The sequence below is a fragment of the Aspergillus wentii genome (genome assembly GCF_001890725.1).
Source record: "Aspergillus wentii DTO 134E9 unplaced genomic scaffold ASPWEscaffold_6, whole genome shotgun sequence".
In the NCBI taxonomy this organism is placed as follows: Eukaryota; Fungi; Ascomycota; class Eurotiomycetes; order Eurotiales; family Aspergillaceae; genus Aspergillus; species Aspergillus wentii.
In genome coordinates, this window is record NW_024467837.1 from 2,155,386 (window position 1) to 2,172,752 (window position 17,367).

General features: G+C 46.9%; 5 protein-coding genes across 5 annotated transcripts; 3 read left to right on the plus strand and 2 right to left on the minus strand.

Moving 5' to 3' along the window:
- The first annotated feature begins 261 nt into the window (after positions 1–261).
- ASPWEDRAFT_160208 (uncharacterized protein) lies at positions 262–4,163 on the plus strand. Its single transcript, XM_040829784.1, has 3 exons — positions 262–424; positions 479–2,013; positions 2,077–4,163. Exons 1-3 carry the CDS (start codon positions 346–348, stop codon positions 4,051–4,053), a joined length of 3,591 nt encoding a protein of 1,196 aa, XP_040687121.1. The 5' UTR covers positions 262–345; the 3' UTR covers positions 4,054–4,163.
- A 1,209-nt stretch (positions 4,164–5,372) lies between these two features.
- ASPWEDRAFT_30521 (uncharacterized protein) lies at positions 5,373–6,217 on the minus strand (the record flags this gene model as incomplete). Its single annotated transcript, XM_040833427.1, has 2 exons — positions 5,373–5,926; positions 5,983–6,217. 2 exons carry the CDS (start codon positions 6,215–6,217, stop codon positions 5,373–5,375), a joined length of 789 nt encoding a protein of 262 aa, XP_040687122.1.
- An 871-nt stretch (positions 6,218–7,088) lies between these two features.
- ASPWEDRAFT_174852 (glycosyltransferase family 31 protein) lies at positions 7,089–8,466 on the plus strand (the record flags this gene model as incomplete). Its single annotated transcript, XM_040831283.1, has 2 exons — positions 7,089–8,093; positions 8,146–8,466. 2 exons carry the CDS (start codon positions 7,089–7,091, stop codon positions 8,464–8,466), a joined length of 1,326 nt encoding a protein of 441 aa, XP_040687123.1.
- Positions 8,467–8,999: 533 nt separating this feature from the next.
- Positions 9,000–10,250, minus strand: ASPWEDRAFT_43507 (palmitoyltransferase YKT6). The gene is made up of 4 exons (XM_040836039.1): positions 10,124–10,250; positions 9,955–10,049; positions 9,422–9,881; positions 9,000–9,359 (listed from the first exon to the last, which is right to left on the minus strand). Exons 1-4 carry the CDS (start codon positions 10,142–10,144, stop codon positions 9,324–9,326), a joined length of 612 nt encoding a protein of 203 aa, XP_040687124.1. The 5' UTR covers positions 10,145–10,250; the 3' UTR covers positions 9,000–9,323.
- Positions 10,251–10,810: 560 nt separating this feature from the next.
- On the plus strand, positions 10,811–17,060 carry ASPWEDRAFT_43509 (RNA helicase SLH1). The gene has a single exon (XM_040836040.1). It carries the CDS (start codon positions 10,884–10,886, stop codon positions 16,974–16,976), a length of 6,093 nt encoding a protein of 2,030 aa, XP_040687125.1. The 5' UTR covers positions 10,811–10,883; the 3' UTR covers positions 16,977–17,060.
- The last annotated feature ends 307 nt before the right edge of the window (positions 17,061–17,367 follow it).

Here is a 17,367-nt window from a genome sequence, read left to right on the forward strand (position 1 = left end):
TGAACAAAGAATCCACAATGAACAAAGAATCATGAATGCGAAAAATGAAAGCCATTTAGGCAATCACAATGCCCCGCACCTGATCAGGAGGCCTTGGCATGCAGGAAGTGTCACAGAACAGACAATGTGTTGTGTTGTCATTGGTCTAGTTTCAGGATTGATGGGGGCTGGCGCTTAAAGAATCCCCCAACAACAAGACTAGCACGATCTTGTCTTATTTAAGAGTAATGACAGATGGACTCGACGAGCGTCAAGAGGTATCTCTCTTGCAACAAAACATTTCGGTCACCTAAAAAGGTCATCAATTGTGTATTTTATAAAACCAAGTCAATTGTGCACGCGATTATGACACCCCACATTGATATCCAAGGCAATACTGCCCAGCCCGGGTCTACACAAATAAACAATGTTAGCTTTACCACCTGTATGTTGGATCCTGTAATAAAAGTGGTTGTTTGAAGCTTATAGAAATTTGTAGCACATACAGTTGATTACATTAATCAACTTTGTCTCCGCGCTTTACAATGCCCTGATACGTTGGTTGTCAAAAACCGACTAATAGAGAGCAAGGATAAGCTACTTTACAAATCATTCGAATGGATTCTCCAAGACCCTCATTATGTCAGTTGGCGAGACGGAGACAGAGTCTGTCTCCTTTGGCTTAAGGGTGGCGCTGGCAAAGGAAAGACCATGATATCAATTGGTCTTGTCGAGCAATTTCTACAGTTACAGAACGATTCTACAGTGGTGACTTATTTTTTCTGCCAAAATGCCGACTATGAGCTCAATACTCTTCCAGCGATTATCAAGGGGCTGATTCTGCAATTGGTGAATCAACAAGAGGAGCTCAAAGAAACTCTCCGACGCCACTGGGATACTGCGAAAAATTGCTTTGATAAGGACATTACCTCGTGGCGAGTGCTTTGGGACATCTTCATGAAAATGTTGAACGATTGCAAGTGCTCAAGAGTGTACGTGATTGTAGATGCTCTTGATGAATGCCAGGATGATGGCATGGCGGGTTTCCTCAAGCTCCTTGTCCGAACGGGACTAAGTCATCCCTCCAAAGTCAAATGGGTCTTAACAAGCCGACCGCTTGACAGCGCGGAGCGGGAATTGTTAGTTGGATCTGATCAGGTGCAAGTCAGCCTAGAGCTCAACATGGAACACATTTCTGAAGCTGTAAAGGCTTACATTGCCTTTAAAGTAGATGAGCTCGCTCGTCGCCACAGATATCAAGAAACGCTACGACAGAAGATAGCGCTTCAGCTGCTTGAAAAGGCTGAAGGAACATATTTGTGGGTAAGCTTGGTGTGTAAGAGGCTTGAGAGTGTGCACCGGGATGATGCATTGATGATAGTCCAAGCCTTACCACCAGGTTTGCATCCTTTTTATCATCGGATATTTGAACAGCTCAGTGAGGGTGAGCCAGCTGATGTGAAGATGTGTATGCGACTACTAAAGGTGATGATGATGGCATATCGACCCCTAAATGTGGAAGAAGTGGGTAGTGTGGCAGGTCTGGATGATGATGAAGAGGTGGCTATTAGGGCATTAATTGATCGATGTGCTTCATTTATCAAGATGCGAGACACCACCATTGAGTTTACTCATCAGTCTGCTCGAGACTACTTAGCTGGAAAAGCTGGGCAATCTAAACTCAACTTGCAGGAAAGATACGGGCATGATGAGATTGCAATGAGCTGCCTGTCCCATTTATCTGAACGGCTGGTGATCAATCTCGTTGGACTACCACGACCAGATTCGACCAGAGAAGCTTTGGACAAGAAAAAAAACGCATTATTAGCCAGTGTGGATTATGCAGCTAGCTTCTGGGTGCAACATCTTAAGAGCGCTAAGCAAACTATCACAGTACAGAATGCACTTGCTGAGCCAGGAGCAGTTTTTACATTTCTCCATAATAAAGTACTTGAATGGCTGGAATGTCTAAGTTTGTTAGACAAGCTACCACGCGCTATTGAAGGACTAGAAGCCCTAACAAGTATGGCAAAAGTACGTATTCTATATAGGTCATTTCCCGTTTTGATTTCTAATTAACATTTATTTTTTTTAAAGGATAGCCCCTTTCTGTCAATTCTAGTGCAAGATACGAAACGGTTTCTGTTGCGACACTACCACATGCTCACAAACTGGCCATTACAGACCTATAGCTCTGCCATCATTTTCAGCCCTGAGACAAGTGTTGTGAGAAAAGAAAATCTGGGGAAAACCCCTACATGGTTGAGAAAGATCCCACATATGGAAGACTCTTGGGAATCTCTGATTCAGATACTGGCTGGCCATTCAGGCTCAGTTTATGCTTTGGCCTTCTCACCCAATGGCAAGCAGATTGCTTCTGGATCTGATGATAAAACTATTAAGATATGGGACGCTGCAACAGGTGACCTTCAGAGGACAATAACTACCTACTCGGACCCAGCTTATGCTATGGCTTTCTCACAAGATAGTAAGCAGATTATATCTGGGTCTTATAATGGGGTTATTAGGCTATGGGATACTATAACAGGCAATCTTCAGAGGACACTACCAGCTGGTCACTTGAGCAGGGTTAATGCTTTTGCCTTCTTACCAGACAGCAAGCATATTACATCTGCTGGAACTTTTGGTCAGACTTTTAAGATATGGGATACTGCAATAGGCAACCAGAAGAAGATACTAGCTGGCTGCTCAAACAAAGTTTATGCCATGGCCTTCTCACCAGACAGTGAGCAGATTGCATCTTCTGCGTCTGCTGATAATGGAACTATTAAGCTATGGGACGCTGCAACAGGTGACCTTCAGAGGACACTAGCTGGCCACTCATATGAAGTTCATGCCGTGGCCTTCTCACAAGACAGCAAGCGCATTGCATCTGCTGGAGCTTTTGATCGGACTATCAAGCTATGGGACACTACAACATACAGTGTTCAGAAGAAACTAGCTGACCACTCAACCTGGATTTATTCTATCGCATTCTCAGCAGATGGCAAGCAAATTGCATCTGGATCTTCTGATGGGACTATTAAGCTATGGGATGCTACAGCAGAAACCATTCAGAAGACACCGGCTAGCCAATCAGACTGGGCTAATACTGTGGCCATCTCACCAGATGGCAAGCAAATTGCATCTGGGTTTGTTGATGGGACTATTAAGCTATGGGATACTGCAACAGATAATCTTCAGAAGACATTAGATGGCCACTCAGATTCAGTTCATACTGTGGCTTTCTCCCCAGATGGCAAGCAGATCATATCTAGATCTAAGAAGACCATTAAGTTATGGGAAACCATAACAGGCAACCTTCAGAAGATATTAGATGACCATGTGGACTGCATTAATACTGTGGCCTTCTCAGCAGATGGCAAGCAGATTGCATCTGGATCTGATGATAGAACTATAAAGCTATGGGATGCTGCAACAGGTGAGCTTCAGAGGACACTAGCTGGCCACTCAAGCAGGATTAATACTGTGGCCTTCTCACCAAATGGCAAACAGATCATATCTGGGTCTAATGATAAAACCATTAAGCTATGGGATACTGTCAGAGGTGTCCTTCTGAAAACGCTACATGGCCACTCAGATTCAGTTTGTGCTGTGGCCTTCTCACCAGATGGTAAGCATATTGCGTCTTCTGGAACCGTTGATCAGAGCATCAAGCTATGGGACGCTGCTAGGTGCCGGAAGGCCTCACGGTATCTTGGGCGAACTATCAGTAGTCGCTTTAAATTCCGTTCATGGCAGGAAATCAAAACGTCAGAGCCAATTGACACCTTAAAGTTCTCAACAAGTGCTCCATACCTTGTGACAGACGTCGGTCCGATTGAAGTCAAAAGCATCCTCGCGGACAGACAAGGCACTGCGTTGGAGTCATCTAAAGATATCTGGATTACGGAGGAGTGGATATATTGTGGAAAGGTGCCTGTGCTTCGGCTACCACCAGATTTCCGACCAACAAGTTATGATGTGCAAGGTAGTCAAGTGGCTATTGGATTTCGATCTGGTCGAGTTTTGACCTTCAGCATTGATGGTAGTAGCCTACGGCCAACACACTGAAATATCGCTTCAGACATTGTTAAACGTGCACTGGCTCATTAACAACCTAAAAGTGATTTGTTAAGTCTTCAGGATAGGATCTTGGATGTATGCAATGAATTTAGATCAACAAATTCATGATTCTTTCAGATCTTGTCTAACTTTTATTTAAAAAAAGGTCTTGCCTTAAAAAAAAAAAGCTACTTAGTGGCGGACTGCCCTGGAACCGGCTGGTGGCCCACGCGGCTTTCTCTGAGCTGTCCTGGATCTCTGGCTGGATGATACGCGTTCCTACAAACGGCTCAGCCTGAGTAACCACCCATCAACTCTTCTTCTTCCTCCTCTAACAGCCCGGCCCGGTCCTCCCGTTAAGAAAGTCCTTGAACTCTATGTCTGCAGAACAATCAGGCAGATTGTAAACCAGCTGCGTCACTGGAAGGAGTAGGAGATTATGGCCCATGTTAACTAGGCTTTCCAGGACTTTCTTTGGCAATGACTCGATCAAGCACTGCAGATTCTTAACCGTACGGGTCCTGTCCAGCGGCGACGTGGTCCTGAGTAATTGGGATGGGCCTCTGCCTGGTGCTGCACTTTTGGTGATTAAGCGGATCTTACATGGCGTACCTGGAAGGTTACTACTAAGAGTGTTGATACAGAGCTTAATATAAGCCAGGCACTATTCTAAATAAAGTCAGAGAATGCTGTACAATTGGCAGTGACCCCCATGGATATTACTTATGTTGGTTAGATCCTAGGCCCGCGGTAGGTAGGAGCAAAAGCTTATATAAATGCATTTTTTTCTTGAACTTATTTTATGGAGTTGCGCAGCTCAGCCATGGATTGATTCATATCATAGTTTGGAGTGTGAGTGCATGACTTGTATTATCATGATTATCATGAGGTCCGCGTCAATCCTGCGTGGGGGCGTTTCTTCTTCTTCTTCTTCTTCTTCTTCTTCTTCTTCTTCTTCTTCTTCTTTTTTTTCATTTCATTCTCATTGCTAAAAAACCATCATGCTAATTATTATACTGGGGTACTCATGCATGATTTCAAATTGTCTTTGGAGTAACCTATATGGTGTGGAACGAAAGGTACCCTCAGATCTTTGCTGCTGTCTATCCTTTCTTCTACTGGCTGATAGTTGGGGGCCAAATATAAAAATATCTCCGAATACGAACGCAATTAAATGGGAAACACATTATTCTAAAAATTTCACATTGCCCACGCTTTGAACTCATTAATAATATAGGTACGTGCAGCTTAAATGCTGCTGGGTATATAATATATAGAAACAACCTCATGATATCGTGAGGTGGAAACAAGACATCTTCACTCCATTATCAGGCCATCTCAAATCGTTGGTTTGTCCCGTGTCCAGCGCCGCTGTTCCAGCTATTGTCTCCGGATAACTCCTGGGTACTCTGTCCTCCCGCCTCGTATATAGGCTGCTGCTCTGTAGGTTGTTCCGAGGGTTCTTTGTTGGGGACACTCGAGAATTGGGAGCTAGATGGTGAGTTCTTTCTGTGAAAAAAGAAGAAAGCGACGGCACCAGCAATGCAAGCCGCTACTCCCAGTCCCACACCAAGTCCTAGACCAAGCGTAGTGCCATGGGAAGACCTGCCACTGCTCGCACTCCTGGTTGAATCGGTAGTAGTGGGTGATGTGGTAGGTTCCCGTGTTGATGTTCCCGTGTTTGTCGCTGACGAGGTAGATGTCGTGGTAGCGGTGGATGAGGCAGAATTGAAACTGACATAGAATTGTCCACTCACGAAGCCGCCTTGTGCTTGCTCTTTTGATGTTCCCTGGGTGTCGACGACTCGGAAAGAGAATGGCATGGAATGGTTGTTTGTATTATAGTCAACCTTCCACTCATACCAATTGGTTCCTGTATTCACTGGGAGATCTTATTAGAAGACTTCATTGCCGAACGCAGATTCGAATGATACTCACAGGCAAGGCCCGTGGGATTGTTGTAGTTATCACCATGGATCAACCATAGATTGGAGGTGCTATACTTGGTCTCCCAGCTGACGTTCATAGAAGAGCCCTGCGTGAAGCACTGAGCAGTTCCATCCGGATAGTCAAACTTGCCATCTGCATAGCTTCCGGGCAGGGGAAGACGCTCGGAGGAACAGGCTGCTAGACAATAAGAAACAAGAAGAGGGATGACCCAGAGAGTCCACATCGTGCTGTTTCAAACAGAGAATAGATGGTTTGTCTTACCTCCGTTTGAAACGATGCAGAAGGCGATGAGGATTATGGAAACTGGGTTGGAAGAAAACCAGAAATCCCCCAAGCCCGAGCGTAAACATATTTAGAGGCAGGGTAAGAAACTTTCCATATCTACTGTCAATCTCTGCAGTAGATTTGGCATTGGCCACAGATGACCCTTTTCCGGATACCTACTGTGGGAACCCGGCATTTCATTTCCTATTGTTCCCTAGGGGCATGGGGCTTAGCAAGTTAGCAGCTCGTAACCACGACGGGGAAGTTTATTTAGCTGTGGCTTTTGACTTCGCCATTTTAGTGCCGCAAGAGCCGAATTGGATCGATGATGACAGCCCAAGAAACCTCATGTCCCCATATTTAGGCCCTGAAGGAGGGTCCCAGGGTCTTGTTCTTGATTGGTGGCTGCTGTGGCCAGTGCTTATTTCCCAAGTGGGTTGGAGAAAACTGAGACAAATGGATTTGATAGTGTCCCACCACAGTGACCGTGCTTACTGGCCATTCTGCTCGCATTCCGTAAGTTGCGCTTGAACCAGCCTTTCTGGCAATGCAAATATGTGCAAGATTATCAGTCGTAAACCACCAGGGGCTTTATTTCTGGATATTAGATCAGCGTTTCGGTGATCGTCGGCCCGACAAGACTGGTCGTCATTAGTGTCGAGATGGAGGCATCGTGCCAACTCCAACTTGTTAACTGGAAATCTGGCCCCATGAACGTCAAATCTTTAACCCATGCTAGACCAGCAGACTGTTGAGAGCTTGGAGTTTAACACCGAGAATTTTCTGGTTTTCAAAATTGAATAAATGGAAGTCGGCTAGCATCTTCATTCATGCTATTTTCACGTACCCGAGGCAGTCCTCCGCGCCGATGGATTTACCTTCTTTCTGCTTCTTTGAGCCTCCTGCTGGTGCGCTATCTGTTCTGGTCAACGCCGTATGGACAGGTAGCGGAAAACGTGTCGGCTGGTTCCTCAAGCGTTTCGCCCAGCTCGTTTGAGTGTCCTCATCTTCCTGGCCTCGAAGATGTCCTGGTTGTCCTGAAGACGGGAGTCACGGAAGCACTGGAAAAGGTTCCTGTGCACTTTAATACCACGTTGCGATGTATTCCCCACTATGTCGTATTCTCAGATTTTGAGGAAGATATCGCTGGTGTTCGGGCCCATGATGTTCTCCGCAGCGTCGAGGATACCGTGAAGCGCACAAATTCCGACTTTGCCATTTACAATAATCTTCGCGAGTCCGGGCGCAAAGCTCTGACATCAAACGACAATATCCATGATGAAAGTACTCCATTCGGAAAGCCCGATAATCCCGGCTGGAAACTAGACAAATGGAAGTTCCTGCCGATGATTGACGAAACGCTCAATTTTCGCAACAATGCGAAATGGTATGTTTTTGTCGAGGCCGACACGTACATGGTCTGGCCGAATCTGATGGCGTGGCTGGCGACATTCGATCACATTAAACCGCAATACCTGGGGAATCAGATGCAAATTGCAGATGTGGTCTTTGGACACGGGGGGTCTGGATTCGTACTCTCTCACGCTGCTATGCAGAAAGTATCCGAGTTCCGTGCTTCTCGAGTCAAGGAATGGGACGAATTTACCGATGGCCATTGGGCTGGTGATTGTGTGCTCGGGAAGGCCCTCGGCGACGCAGGCGTCAAACTCTTCTGGGCATGGCCGATGCTACAAGGGTCGACACCTTGGGAGTTTGATTTTTTCTCCGAAGGTTATCAAAAGAAACCATGGTGTATCCCTCCAGTAGCATACCACCACTTGACAGCAGATGATGTTCGAGAAATGTGGGAATTTGAGGAGAACTGGTCCACCAAGGTAAGCGCAAGAAGTCAATTGATATTGAGCTCGTTACTAACGGAGATATCAGAACCCAATTTCGAACCTCTTGCATAGCCATGTATTTGAGAACCTCATCCAACCAAAGCTCAAGGCGACTGAATCAAACTGGGACAATCTTTCTGCAGACGACAGTGGTCAAACGGCTGAGAGCCCTGCAGACTGCGAAGCGCAATGCGTCAAGAACCCAGACTGCCTCCAGTACTCCTTCGAATCGAGCAAATGTCTGACGTCGAAGGTGGCCAAACGAGGAGGAAAGAAAGCTGGAGTCACTTCTGGCTGGATGTCTGAAAGGATCGAGGCTGCTACCAAGGAACTGGGCTCATGTAAAAAGGCTGAATGGGTTTCATAACCAAGGGGCTGGCCCCCGAGGTGAGCTTTTTGCTTTTTAGATAGATGCTATATTTTTCTTTGATTATGATGTAGTATTGAGTGAGATATATAGCAATGCATGTTTATAGTGGGTGTATAAAAAATTGTTTGTTGGGTTAAACATGACGCCATCCAAAGTCCCTGGAACATGCCTACTTGGGCGAAAAGAAGACAACTTCTCAGCAGCTTTTACTTGCGGTGACACCCACACTCCAGCATCCCAATCGTACAGGGTCCCCTCCCCCTTCTCAATGCAAAGCACAAGACTCATTTCCGTTGATAGCATAATGATGAAGCCACAATGGCAACAAGCCAGTACATATTGCACGATACGATCAGGCCACATGGCAAAATATCCTACAATTACACTAGCTAACTGTCTAGGCACAGCTAGAGGGTGATGGAAATAACGAATCGTAGACGATTTTTCTCATCTACAGGCCGAAGACGTCGTAGAGTTTATTTAGAAGTATGTCTGCAAAGAAGGGGATTTCATGGTAGCAATGATGATGTGTAGGTATGAATCAATGGATTTCGAATCTAGTTATTTTCATTTTGCAATATATTGATATAAAGATCAAGTATACTAGTCCACTTAATCTGACATTTAAGATGCCATAGTGATGTAGCAAGGCAGCATGTGCGTTTTTATGCCAGGTGGATTAGTCGACAAGAAGTGAGATAGGTAAAAAGCAGAGACGCCTGTTCTGATCTACCAAGATATACTATCCATGTAAACTTTGCAAAGTCAATACTTTCAATAAGCATAAATAGGACTGGCTGAGGAAAACAGTATGCGTTGCATTATCGGCAAAAAAGAAGATTTGAAAACAAAAATCACATAATGACGCAGCACGAGTTCTGCTTTTTGGCCTAGAGGAAAGAAGACATTAGTAGACGACCAGGCAGCTTCCATGGCATTGTCAAGGTCTTACCTGGGTGTAAAACATCTTGCTCTGGGCGCTCAGGCCATCACTCTTGGCGACCAGACTGTCGATCTTCTCGCCTCGCTCCAGCACACTTTCGATGGTCTTGTGCAGCACAATCTTGGTCTCGTCCAATTCCTTCTGGATCTTCATGATACTATCGGCCTGGCTTGGGTCTTGAAACTTGACAATGTACTCCTTCAGTTGAGGGAGAGGGCACGAGTTTTCGACGCGGGTATCCGAGAACGACGTCCGGGGGTACTTGGCCAGAAACTCATCGACAACCTTCGAGAGGAGCTGGTGGGCAACAAGGGCCGGATATTCGCCATCCGAGACAATGACACCCGCCACACCTTCGGTCCTCCCATAGGCGTGGAACGTGTATGACTTTTCTTCGATATCCTGGCGTTGACCGGGGCGGGTGCGTTGAGCGACCGTTTTGCAGAAGAGCATCATAAATTCATTATAGCTGTCCAAAGCAAGAAGCCCATTAGAGCCTGCTCCGAGTTCATTTCAAGTGAAAAGAGGTATATTAGACATACTTGTCACGCGTGAATCGCGAGAAGCTGCTGAGGTCTCTCTCACCGCAAAGCTCGACGGCGGCCTCGTCGTCATTTCGCAAATCATTTCGCAAGACCTGGACACACAGAAGTTAATACCACAAGGGTCGCTGGAAGAACAGAAAGGAAGGCTCATTCCCCTAAGACATACACCGATATAAAAGATCCTCATGACAGCGGTTTGTGGACGATTTGGTCAAAGATAAGGAGAGTAAGTTGTAAGAAAATCACTCGCTCATCGCGGGGTAGGGGGTTGATGTCAGGAGATACCGCGGCTTGTGCTCTCCCGAGATAATAGGCAGAGAACACAGTGTCAAGGAGTATCGTCGAGAGTATAAAGAAGCGACTGGCAAGGGGTATGATAATTAAATACCGATGTCAGCTGCTAATAATAACCTAAATTAAATCAGGCTGATGCTCAGGTATGATGATGACGATGGTTGCTTAAGGGCACCGCCTTCTACGCCGCCTGACATTACGGCGGACTGAAAAGACCAACAAGACATGATATTTTGGATTCTGCCCGGGTTACGATCCTGCTTTTGTCACCCTGAATGAAGCAAATTGTTTATCTTAGAAACTCAAAGCTGACTGGCAATCTCAAGATACGCCATACTCTTTAGAATATCATAAGGATATGGGAATGAGAAATGCCGATGGCCTATCGCAAGCCAATACAATACCCATGTAGGCAGACACTGACCCAGGGCTTGAGGCTGCCGTAGTTCACAATAGGCTAGACCCGTTATAGGCGGTCAACCATTCTGCCGTTGGCCCTCCCACTGATTTATCATCTTTCTTTTCCCTACTGCTGATGTTTATTCACGCCTTGGTATCTACTTCCTTGACCTTTTTTGCTTCTTGTGCTGCTTCAGGACTCTGGGACTGAAGTTTATAGAAAATAGGTTAAGATGGACGGAGTCGCCCCCGCTGAGTCCGAGTGGCTGACGCAACTGGCGGCCATGCGCCAGGCCATTGCGGAATTGAAGCTCCCCAAAGAGCCCGCCAAAGATCAACTCAGCTACGGAAGTGATTTGGATTTGGATCTTGATGAAGACTATTCATCCCCAGGAACGGTGGATGATATCTGGGACATCATTAGTTCCGACGATGAGACTGGTGATGAGCTGGATGATATTCACGGTGTCGCCCTCCCGCCGACCACCAGCCCCTACGACCATGCCTGGCTGGAGGAGAAATGTCGAAGCCTGGCTTTGCGGAAATCTGGACTGGATGCCACAGAGCTAGCGCAGCAGATTACTGCTGCACTAGCTGCCGACAGTGGTGACGATGAGCTGCAAATGTCATTGGCCGAAATAGTTGGATTTGACGACCTGGACTTAGTTATCGAGTTGATTACGCATCGGGGAGAAATCCTCACGCGTAAGACAATGGGAACTGAAGCTCAAACAGATGGCCTGTTTGCAGGAAATCTCCAGACCAAAGCAGAGCGGGAAGAGGCCCTGCGGATTCAAGACTACGAGCACAAAAACGCCTTGTTGTCACCGGCACAGGTGAGGCAGGAGCCAAAATATCCTCATGTTTTTAAGGCACATGACTCGAGAAACCTCCTCGCAGTAGGTGGCAAAAGATACGGCCTGCCTTTGGGTAGTAGGGAAATCAATGAACCGAAATACACCGAATTTGAGATTCCAGCTTCTAAGGTGGGCACACTGGGAGTTGGACAGAAGTTGGTGGAAATCGCATCGCTGGACGGGCTATGTAAAGGCACCTTCAAAGGCTATAAGACGCTGAACCGGATGCAGAGTTTGTTGTTTGAGGTGGCCTACAAGACGAACGAGAATATGTTGATCTGTGCACCAACTGGTGCTGGTAAAACTGACGCTGCCATGTTGACCATCCTGAACGCGATTGGAAAGAACACAGTTCCCAACCCTCTTGAAGAACCAGATGCCACGGACTTCGCTGTTCAAGTCGATGATTTCAAGATCGTTTACGTAGCTCCGATGAAAGCTCTGGCGGCCGAAGTCACCGAAAAGCTGGGAAAGCGACTCGCGTGGCTAGGAATCCAGGTTCGCGAACTTACTGGTGACATGCAACTGTCAAAGCGTGAGATTGTGGAAACTCAAATCATTGTCACAACTCCTGAGAAATGGGATGTGGTGACGCGCAAAAGCACGGGTGACACTGAACTCGTGCAGAAGGTGCGTCTGCTGATCATTGATGAGGTCCACATGCTTCATGATGAACGTGGTGCAGTTATCGAGTCTTTGGTAGCTCGTACTCAACGTCAAGTTGAAAGTACTCAATCCCTTATCCGCATCGTCGGCCTCTCTGCAACACTACCCAACTATGTCGATGTTGCCGATTTTCTCAAAGTGAATAAGATGGCTGGTCTATTCTATTTTGATGGATCTTTCCGGCCAGTCCCCCTTGAACAGCACTTTGTTGGAGTCAAAGGAAAACCGGGATCTAAGCAGTCCCGTGAAAATCTGGATACTGTGACTTTTGAGAAGGCCCGCGCAATGTTGGAACAAGGTCATCAAATCATGGTATTTGTACACTCGCGGAAGGACACAGTTCTAACTGCTCGAATGCTAAAGCAAATGGCTGCTGAGGATGGATGCGAGGATTTGTTCAGCTGTCAGGACCATGAAAACTATTCAGCTGCCCTCAGAGATATGAAACAAGCTCGTGCCAAAGAACTGCGGGATTTGTTTCAAGGTGGATTTGGCGCACACCATGCTGGAATGAGCCGAAGTGACCGCAACCTGATGGAGCGAATGTTCTCTGAGGGTGTTATCAAAGTTCTTTGCTGTACTGCGACACTTGCTTGGGGTGTCAACCTTCCCGCTGCCGCTGTAATCATCAAGGGAACACAATTATATAACCCACAAGAAGGTAAATTTGTCGATCTCGGCATCCTTGATGTTTTGCAGATTTTTGGTCGTGCCGGTCGTCCCCAGTTCCAAGACACGGGTATTGGCTTTATCTGTACAACTCATGACAAGCTGAACCACTATCTCTCCGCGGTCACTTCGCAGCAGCCGATCGAATCCCGGTTTTCTAGTCGCTTGGTAGACAATCTCAATGCCGAGATCTCCCTTGGCACTGTCACATCGGTCCCGGAAGCAGTGCAATGGCTTGGGTACTCCTATCTCTTTGTACGCATGCTACGTGATCCCCGCAATTACGGAATTGACTGGGCCGAAATACGTGATGATCCCATGTTGGTTCAAAGACGTCGTCAGTTAATTATCCAAGCAGCCCATGTGTTGCAGAAAAGCCAAATGATCATTTTCAACGAGAAAACCGAGGACCTCCGGGCCAAGGATGTTGGCCGTATTGCAAGCCAGTACTATGTCCTGCAGAACAGCATTGAAATTTTCAATGAAATGATGCGACCTCGGGCAGGTGAAGCGGATGTGTTGAGGATGATCAGTATGAGTGGCGAATTTGACAATATCCAGGCGCGAGAAAATGAATCAAAAGAGCTTACGAGGCTACGTGACGAGGTCATTCAGACAGAAGTAGAGGGAGGAAATGATTCCCCTCACGCCAAAACAAACATTCTTCTCCAGTCTTACATTTCTCGAGCGAGGATCGAGGATTTTGCTCTGGTCTCTGATACCGGTTATGTGGCTCAAAATGCAGCCCGTATCTGTCGCTCCCTCTTCATGATCGCACTCAATCGTCATTGGGGCTATCAGTGTCAAGTACTTTTGTCACTGTGCAAGTCTATTGAAAAGCAAATTTGGCCTTTCGATCATCCGTTCCATCAATTCGATCTGCCACAACCGATCCTCAGGAACCTGGACGAAAAGCTACCATCATCATCACTTGAGTCAATGAGAGAGATGGAAACTTCGGAACTTGGGCAACTTGTTCACAATCATCGCATGGGGAAAACACTATCAAAGCTGTTAGACAACTTCCCTACCCTCAGCGTGGAAGCGGAAATCGCACCATTGAACAGAGACGTTTTGCGTATTCGCCTATCTCTTTATCCTGAGTTCAGCTGGAATGACAGGCATCATGGAGCCTCAGAGTCATACTGGATTTGGGTAGAGAACTCTGAAACCTCGGAGATCTATCACCATGAATACTTCATCCTTAGTCGAAAGAAGCTTTATGACGATCATGAGCTTAACTTTACGATCCCATTATCGGATCCATTACCGAGCCAGATCTATGTTCGTGCTATCTCGGACAGGTGGTTGGGCGCGGAAACTGTTACCCCTGTTTCATTCCAGCACCTGATCCGCCCAGACACGGAGAGTGTGTACACAGACCTTCTCGACCTGCAGCCACTTCCTATAGCGGCTTTGAAAAACCCGATTCTCGAGGAACTTTACGGACAGCGCTTCCAGTTCTTTAATCCCATGCAAACTCAGATTTTCCACTTGCTTTATCATACGCCAGCCAACGTTCTTCTCGGGTCCCCGACAGGAAGTGGAAAAACAGTGGCTGCGGAATTGGCAATGTGGTGGGCTTTTAGAGAGAAGCCAGGCTCCAAAGTCGTGTACATTGCACCTATGAAAGCCCTTGTGCGTGAGCGAGTCCAGGACTGGAAGAAGCGTCTTACAGTGCCTATGGGATTGAAGTTGGTTGAGTTGACCGGTGACAATACCCCCGACACACGAACAATTCGAGACGCTGATATCATTATCACTACTCCTGAAAAGTGGGACGGTATCTCTCGTAGCTGGCAGACCAGAGACTACGTGCGAAAAGTGAGCTTGGTGATAATCGACGAAATCCATTTATTGGGTGGTGATCGTGGTCCAATTCTGGAGATTATTGTTTCTCGAATGAATTATATCGCGTCACAGTCTAAGGGATCCGTTCGGCTCATGGGCATGTCTACTGCATGTGCCAACGCGTCGGACCTAGGAAATTGGCTGGGAGTTAAGGAAGGACTGTTCAATTTCCGCCACTCCGTGCGCCCTGTCCCATTGGAGATTTTCATTGATGGTTTCCCTGAACAACGTGGGTTCTGTCCTCTTATGCAGTCTATGAACAGGCCAACTTTCCTTGCCATCAAGAATCATTCACCTGAGAAGCCCGTGATTGTTTTTGTTGCTTCCCGAAGACAGACGCGCTTGACAGCCAAGGACTTGATTAATTACTGCGGAATGGAAGACAACCCTCGCCGTTTTGTTCGCATGTCTGACGAGGATCTTGAACTAAATCTTGCCAGGGTCAAGGACGACGCGTTACGGGAAGCACTCAGCTTCGGTATTGGGTTGCATCATGCTGGTCTGGTCGAATCTGACCGACAGCTAGCTGAGGAACTCTTCGGAAACAATAAAATTCAGATCCTTGTGGCGACCAGTACTCTGGCATGGGGTGTTAACCTTCCTGCGCATCTTGTTGTGGTCAAGGGAACCCAGTTCTTCGACGCCAAGATCGAAGGTTATAGAGATATGGATCTGACAGATGTTCTGCAGATGCTGGGTCGTGCAGGACGTCCACAGTTCGATACATCGGGTATTGCGCGTATTTTCACCCAAGACGCAAAGAAGGCATTTTATAAGCACTTCTTGCACACAGGTTTCCCTGTTGAATCGACGCTACACAAGGTCCTCGACAACCATCTGGGCGCCGAGGTGTCAGCAGGGACCATTGGAACACAGCAAGATGCTCTTGACTACCTTACTTGGACATTTTTCTTCCGACGACTACACAAAAACCCCTCGTATTATGGCCTCGAGATCTCCGCGGAAGAGCATAATACTATGGCTGCCCAGACGATCGCCCAAGACTACATGATCGAATTGGTTGATAAGTCATTGGGTGAGCTGGCGGAATCATCCTGCGTGATTTTGGATTCCGCTACTGGTGAAGTCGACCCGACACCCTTTGGCAAGATCATGAGTTACTACTATCTGTCTCATAAAACGATTCGATACCTGATGAGCCACTCAAAGTCCAACCCCACTTTCCACGATGTGCTGAGTTGGATGTGTTCCGCAACTGAATTCGATGAATTGCCAGTTCGGCACAATGAAGACCTGGTCAACGCTGAACTGGCCCGAAACTTGCCACTTTCTGTTGAGCCGATGGGAGATCTTCCCATGTGGGACCCTCATGTGAAGGCTTTCTTACTTCTCCAGGCATACATGTCGAGAATCGATCTTCCGATCTCCGATTATGTCGGTGATCAAACCTCTGTTCTTGACCAAGGTATTCGTATCATCCAGGCATCGATCGATGTCATGGCTGAAATGGGTTATCTCCCTGCCTGCCGAATGCTCATGACCTTGCTCCAATGTATCAAATCTGCTCGCTGGCCCGACGACTACCCACTGTCGATCCTTCCGGGTGTCAACGTCGAAGAAAAGCCTCGTGCTCTCCCAGAGTCCCTGGTTGCCTTGTCATCTCTTCCTGCAGCTTCAGTGTCTTCTCTAGTCAGAAAGTTGAACTTGCCAGCAGCACAGTTTACCAAAGCGACGTCGTATTTGCCGCAGCTATCCATTTCCGTTTCAAACGTCTCTTCCACTGCCATCAATCTATTCTTGACCCGCCGCAACCCCCCAATGGATGCAGAATATAGGATCTACGCTCCTCGATTCCCCAAGCCGCAGACCGAAGGTTACTTCTTGATTGTTTGCGCCGCGACTCCGGATGGTACGGATGGAGAGATGCTCGCCCTGAAGCGTGTTTCATGGCCACCAGCTGCAAAGCGAAACGGCTACAACAACCGCGGTGGAGAATCCAGCCAGAAGGCTGCGGACAAGAACAACCGTGGTGGAGAATCTAGCCAGAAGGCTGCGGACAGGAACAACCGTGGTGGAGAATCCAGCCAGAAGGCTGCGGACAGGAACAACCAAAAGAATGGCCCACTTACGACTCGCTCGTCCATCAAGTTTCCCCAAGCCTGGCTGGCACAGCAGGCAGCCGTCTCCAAGGCCAAAGTTAATGTTAGGGTTATCAGTGATTCCTATCTTGGCATGGAATGGTCTCTTAACAACGTGGAGGTGGAATTGTCACCTGAAACACAGACTGTGCCTGAATCGTCAAGCTTCCCTGCGAAGGGCTGATTTATATAAATATTTCTTTCGGTTCTAGGTCGAGATCACTATTATTTGACTCTGCAATATAACCACATGAAGCAGCCTTCAATTCGTAGTGCTCGCCTGTATATATGTAGTTCACTTCGAAGTCACCCACTACATCAAGCGAGTATGTAAAATGAGCGAAAAATTCAAAGTAGATAAAAAGAGAAGGTAAGAAAGAATGAAGAAAAGGAAAGCAATATATTGTCGTCAACGACTGAGCAATAGTGAAGTGTAGAAAAAAGGTGAAGCAATAAAGAAGGGAAAGAGTCAGTAACATGACCAGAAACAACATGGCTACCCGCGTTATGAAGCAAAGATAAAGAAACCAAAAAGAAAATAAGTCGACTTATAAATAAGAAAATGCTGGACAGCC

Excerpts from the sequence above, each read along its gene's own strand:
- ASPWEDRAFT_160208 (XM_040829784.1), top strand. The coding sequence starts at position 346 with ATGACACCCCACATTGATATCCAAGGCAATACTGCCCAGCCCGGGTCT. Across the intron at positions 425-478 it reads CAATGTTAGCTTTACCACCT|CACATACAGTTGATTACATT; the intron begins GTATGTTGGATC and ends AGAAATTTGTAG. Across the intron at positions 2,014-2,076 it reads CCCTAACAAGTATGGCAAAA|GATAGCCCCTTTCTGTCAAT; the intron begins GTACGTATTCTA and ends TTTTTTTTAAAG.
- ASPWEDRAFT_43507 (XM_040836039.1), bottom strand. The coding sequence starts at position 10,144 with ATGAGGATCTTTTATATCGGT. Across the intron at positions 9,882-9,954 it reads TCGCGATTCACGCGTGACAA|CTATAATGAATTTATGATGC; the intron begins GTATGTCTAATA and ends TGCTTTGGACAG. Across the intron at positions 9,360-9,421 it reads GCAAGATGTTTTACACCCAG|GCCAAAAAGCAGAACTCGTG; the intron begins GTAAGACCTTGA and ends TCTTTCCTCTAG.
- ASPWEDRAFT_43509 (XM_040836040.1), top strand. The coding sequence starts at position 10,884 with ATGGACGGAGTCGCCCCCGCTGAGTCCGAGTGGCTGACGCAACTGGCG.